Here is a 5,648-nt window from a genome sequence, read left to right as displayed (position 1 = left end):
GACGTGGACATCAACTTATAGGAAACTGTGTTTTTTCCTAACAGGTTTCTAGGAATAGAGACAGCCTTCGGGCCCAGCTGACCCAACTCTGTCAATACAAAGGAGTTCTGAACAAAACTCACTCAATCACAGCCTCACATGTAATTAGCAGCTAAATATTTCAACAGATTTATTGTTTGATTTTTTTCACCTGCTTTTTGAAAAGGAAAAATTTTGACTATGACTGTTACAGGCTCCGCCCCCTGCACTCGAAAACCACGGGCTGTTTGACAACCGCCAAGATGTCCGTCTCAGGTATATCCTGTTTTTTTTATTTACTCAGTTTAAATAAATCCAGCTTTGACACATTTGTCTACACCTCCTCCTTCTCAGTTTTGTGGCGGGAGTGGTGCACCCATGGAAGGTGCCCTCGTTTGAGCGCCTGCTTTGGCGAGCGTGTCGTGGCTACATCATCGTGGATTTTAGAGAGATGGACCAACGGCTGGAACACCCAGACACCGTGAGAGCTTGCAGAGAGAGACCGTGATTGAAAGATCAACCGCCTGTCGAAACATGTGATAGATCACGCCCTGTCCTCTCTTTATTTGTCAGGGAGAAATGGTGCAATGGACTGTGTTCCTCATTTCTTTCTGGGGCGACCAGATTGGGCAAAAAGTGAAGAAGATATGTGATTGGTGAGGAAGTGTTTGCTTTTTTTTTGTTCTTATTTGATTCACTTTTACTAAATCGTATTGTTTTTTCTCTCTGTCCTCGTAGTTTCCACACACAGACATTTGCATATCCCGAGAGCCCAGCTGAAAGAGAGGAAATTCTTCAGGGCCTTAATACCAGAATTGAAGACATTAAATCAGTGAGTGGAGTTTGATGCACTAAATACTACAATTTTTCAATACATTTTGTTTTTTCTGTTGCTGTTTCATCAACACTTCCCTTTTTCTGTCTTCCAGGTGCTGTCTCAGACTGAATCCTTCCTGCAGCAGCTGTTGTTGCGAGCGGTTGCCATTCTCCCCCAGTGGAAGGTGCGAGTCCAGAAGTGCAAAGCAATTCAGATGGTGTTGAATCTCTGCAGCCCGTCTGTCACGGACAAATGCCTGATTGCAGAGGCCTGGTGTCCCACTGCCAAGCTGCCCGAGCTGCAGAGCGCCCTCAGAGAGGGAGGGGTGAGCCGACACAGAAGAGATGTCCAGCAGGAAGTTTATGAGAGGGACACATTAGTAATTATTTCTTTCTTTTTCCGACCGTCTTTACTCTGTGTCCTCAGAGGAAAAGCGGCAGCGGGGTTGACTCCTTCTACAACCGCCTGCCCACTTCCACTCCACCTCCAACTCTGTTTCCCCTCAACTCTTTCACAGCTGGCTTCCAGAACATTGTTGATGCCTACGGAGTCGCCGGATACCGCGAGGTCAACCCAGGTGCATTAAAAAGAGATTCTATTAAAAGCTAAACAAAACCACTTTCAAGCATTCGTAAACTTCTTCTGTCTCCTAATTTGCAGCGGTGTACACCATAATTACATTCCCCTTCCTGTTCGCCGTCATGTTTGGGGATGTGGGTCATGGGATTCTCATGTCTCTGGCTGCTCTCTGGATGGTCCTTGAGGAGAAGGACCCCAAACTCAAGAACAGTAATAATGAGGTTGGTGAAATGTCTGCTTCATTTGAATTCTAAAATACTGTAAAGCACAAAAAAATCAAGTTATAATCTGGGGTGTTTTGTGTTTACGGGATAACTAATTCAGGTTCCAGGGCAGCCCCTTCTGTAAATCGATGGTCCTCAATTTTTTACAGGCCATAGACCAGTTTAATCTCTTAAATCGGCCTGTACGAGGCCTCTCGTTGCTCTTAACTTGTGAGATAAACTTAGAGTTTATCTATAAATTATCTGCAGCTGGTTTATCCTTTTTTGTACACTAGATTTCATGTAGCAACCATTAAAATGTGATTAAGCTAATCAGCTATTAAGGTGCGACGCATAAATAAACAAAAAAACAATCCCTAAATCTGGTATTTTCCTAATTTAATAACAAATGAGCAAATCTACAATTTAAGCTAGTTTATTAGTAGCATCCTTGTAATATTAGAAATTCATTTGCTGAACACTATCAATATAAATCCATATTTAGAGTAAAAATGAACGTTCCAAATATGTATGTTTTTTTGTTAACCTTGCTTGCTTGGAGGTTTCAATTAAGCAGCGGACATATTTTTGACTGAGTAACTTGACACTTGCCAAGAATGAGTTGGATGTAGAGAGGGAATCTAGTAGTTTTTCAAAATAAAACTTCCTTCAGAATCAGATTTTAAATAAATCTAAAAAAATGTAGGTAGTGTTTTTTGTCTCTGTGATCTGGACTGGTACCGTTCTGCAGCTTGGGTGTTGACACTATAGAAACCGTGTAATGTCATGACTGATGTCACTTTTGCTTCAGATCTGGAAGATGATGTTTGGAGGACGGTATCTGATTCTCCTGATGGGATTGTTCTCCATCTACACCGGTGCCATTTACAATGAGTGCTTTAGCAGAAGTCTGAGTACCTTCGCTTCAGGATGGCATGTTGGCCCCATGTTTGACAAGAACATCTGGAAGTGAGGACGGTTCCCACATTGATGTGAATGTTCTAATCCACGCCGTTCTTTCTATTCTCACTCCTCCTTTCTTTGTTGCTTCCAGTACATCCGTTTTAGAGGGGAACAAGTTCTTGTCCATGGATCCTGCTGTGTCTGGCGTTTTCACCAGCCCGTACCCATTTGGAATTGACCCAGTATGACACTCATCCTCTTTTAATGACAAACAAACATCATCATTCCCACTGTTTTGGTCTCACTTTTTCTTATTTTTGCTGTCAGGTTTGGGGCATGGCTAACAACAAACTAACCTTCTTAAACTCCTACAAGATGAAGATGTCCATCATCATCGGCGTCATACACATGACTTTTGGAGTCTGCTTATCGTTCTTCAACTACTGGTTAGAGACTTAGCTTTTCAGCATTTTTACTTTTATTTGTGTTTACTACACCTGTCTTACATTTATATTTTAATTTCCTTTGTGTTCAAGGCACTTTAAGAAGATCAGCAGCGTGTTCTTCATTCTGATCCCAGAGCTTTTCTTCATGCTGTGTCTGTTCGGATACCTGGTGTTCATGGTGGTCTTTAAGTGGATTGCCTACACCCCTGATCAGTCCAAAATTGCTCCTAGTATTTTAATCCACTTTATAAATATGTTCCTCTTCATCGACAACCCAGACAACCCGCAGCTTTACAAGGGACAGGTGGGCACATATTTCTGTCTGCCAAACTGGGTTTTATGTTGTTAAATGTAATTTTTCTATTTCCAAGAGCCTTTTTTTCAATATATTATATGCATTTCCTGCTGAATGAATATCAACAAGCATCGTAATATAATTATCTTATATATATATAGTTCATCTGAAATTGTTGGAATGCCAGCTGCTGAACATTTGCTATCCTGTTATGCTTTCGTGTAGCTGGTGGTGCAGAAGGTCCTGGTGGTGCTGGCTCTCTGCTCCGTCCCGGTCCTGCTGCTGGGGAAGCCCATCTGGCAATACGTCACATTCAAGAGAAGACGACAACACCTGGTGAGTTTTTTAACATAACCGCATCCGTTCATGCGCAGCGAAATCTACTTTCTGTTACATTTGCAGCAGCACCAGGACGAAGACAGACGCCCGCTGGTGACGGAGGACGGCTCTGTCAACACTCGCCAGGGGGAGGTGGAGGGTGGAGCTCCAGCAGAGGAGGAAGTAAGAGAAAACACGAGTGAATTCATTACACAGATTAAATTAAATTTAGCCACCAGCGCTCTTGTGATTCTCATTTCATAATTTGATTTCTGCGGCTTGCAGGAGTTTGATGTCGCAGATGTGTTCATGCATCAAGCCATCCACACTATAGAATACTGCCTGGGCTGCATCTCCAACACGGCGTCGTACCTGCGACTCTGGGCCCTCAGTTTGGCTCATGCACGTTAGTTATATCACACTAAATTGTAGCTTATGTTTTCCGTGACATCTACACACCCATGACTGTTTTTAATGTGTTTTGACAGAGCTGTCAGAGGTGCTGTGGACGATGGTCATGCATATGGCTCTGAGATGGCCGGGCTATGTGGGGTCTGCCGTTCTAGTCCTCATTTTTGTCTTTTTTGCTGTGCTAACGGTTTCCATCCTCCTGGTTATGGAAGGCCTCTCAGCTTTCCTGCATGCTCTCCGTCTTCACTGGTAAGGAGAAAAAGAAGACAGCTTCATATTTACAGTGGGGCAAAAAGGATTTGTCAGTCACTGATTCTACAAGTTGTTCCACTTGGTCTGTAGTGTTCATCATAGAAACACTTCAACTGTGAGAATCCAGCAAGTCACTATAGGATTTTTAAATAATTTATTTGAAAATAAATACTGTATATCTTCCAATAGTGGCTGGTCTCCAATAGTGGACTAGGCTCTTTGAAGACCCTGATTGTTTGTTGGAAAAAACATTTCTTTTTTGCACAATTTTACAAATAAATTATTTAAAAATCATTCAATTTGATTTCCTTTAGTCTATTTTTTGTAATTCTGTCTCTCACAGTTGAAGTGCATCTATTGCAAACCTGATCTATTTTTACTTAAGTATATATTAGTGAATAATAACAGAAAAACATGAACTGTGTTAAAGTTTGAATATACTGACGATGCTTTTCTCTGCTCTAGGGTGGAGTTTCAGAATAAGTTCTACAGTGGAGACGGCTACAAACTCATGCCTTTCTCCTTCACGTCTTTAATCCACGCCTCTGCAGCGATATGATTGTAATCCAGTTAAATTATGTAACTCTGGATGTCTTAGTGATATCTAGCTGCCTTTCAGCCATCAAATGGTTTAATGAACTTGCACAATAATCCTAAAGAATGATAATGACTGTTATTTTTGCATTACTAGCTTAAGTCACTGTGCTATGAATTCTAATAATATTGAATGGAAAAAATATCTAATTTTGTATCCCGATGGTAATTTTTTTTACTCAATCCTGTAATTATGGAGCTTATGACAAGGGATTGGTTCTTTTAAATGGATGCGCTCATTTTACTGGTCTGCATGACAAAAGTTATTAAATACTCATAAATTAATTATTATTGAGCCTCATAGATTCAACATCATTTATATTTTCATCAAGTAGGAAAGTAATGCATTGCATAGAACAAGAGTTTATTGGCAAAATTGTGTTTACAGTTTTGAGTCCAAAGCTTTAAGAGAAGCATGGTGGTGCTTTTACCTGATGTTGTATCAAAGGTTTCGGCAGAACCCACTCCCTTTGAAATGGTGTATACTGTATACCCACAGCAAATACTGTCTTTCTTTCAGTCAAATAAAAAAGCAAATTTGTTTTAAAGACCATTTTCTTGCTTATTTGTAAATACACAAGTAAAATCAATCTTAAATCAATGATCAATCATGTAGATTTTTTGGAACAAAGCGGGAAAAAAAGGATTTCAATTAAAAAAAATCAAAAATCTGTTTAGAGCAATGGTACTGACTTGAACAGTCTTTAGGGTGAGTATCAGTACTTTAGTGGCAGCAGAGAACAAAAACTACTCTCAATTTTAATTTAAAGGCAGATGGGTCTCCCTTTAAATTAAAATTAATAAATTTTTTA

General features: G+C 40.3%; 1 protein-coding gene across 2 annotated transcripts in view; it reads left to right on the top strand.

Annotated features, from left to right (window-relative positions):
• Positions 1-5,387, top strand: part of tcirg1b (T cell immune regulator 1, ATPase H+ transporting V0 subunit a3b) — a 7,193-nt gene extending 1,806 nt beyond the window's left edge. Inside the window, exons 5-21 of one of the 2 annotated variants that reach the window (XM_024283390.2) lie at positions 45-140; positions 233-294; positions 373-499; positions 592-674; positions 757-850; positions 948-1,160; positions 1,262-1,412; positions 1,496-1,635; positions 2,429-2,586; positions 2,672-2,762; positions 2,848-2,966; positions 3,057-3,270; positions 3,487-3,597; positions 3,667-3,762; positions 3,865-3,985; positions 4,068-4,239; positions 4,708-5,387. In XM_024283390.2, coding sequence (XP_024139158.1) covers positions 45-140; positions 233-294; positions 373-499; positions 592-674; positions 757-850; positions 948-1,160; positions 1,262-1,412; positions 1,496-1,635; positions 2,429-2,586; positions 2,672-2,762; positions 2,848-2,966; positions 3,057-3,270; positions 3,487-3,597; positions 3,667-3,762; positions 3,865-3,985; positions 4,068-4,239; positions 4,708-4,801 — 2,142 coding nt within the window. In that variant the 3' untranslated portion in view covers positions 4,802-5,387. Of the gene's footprint in view, positions 1-44; positions 141-232; positions 295-372; positions 500-591; positions 675-756; positions 851-947; positions 1,161-1,261; positions 1,413-1,495; positions 1,636-2,428; positions 2,587-2,671; positions 2,763-2,847; positions 2,967-3,056; positions 3,271-3,486; positions 3,598-3,663; positions 3,763-3,864; positions 3,986-4,067; positions 4,240-4,707 lie in introns of both variants that reach the window. The other variant, XM_024283389.2, reaches the window with a different exon arrangement.
• The last annotated feature ends 261 nt before the right edge of the window (positions 5,388-5,648 follow it).

Source organism: Oryzias melastigma, linkage group LG10 (assembly GCF_002922805.2).
Source record: "Oryzias melastigma strain HK-1 linkage group LG10, ASM292280v2, whole genome shotgun sequence".
Lineage (NCBI taxonomy): Eukaryota > Metazoa > Chordata > Actinopteri > Beloniformes > Adrianichthyidae > Oryzias > Oryzias melastigma.
This window is presented reverse-complemented; position numbering and strand designations above follow the sequence as displayed.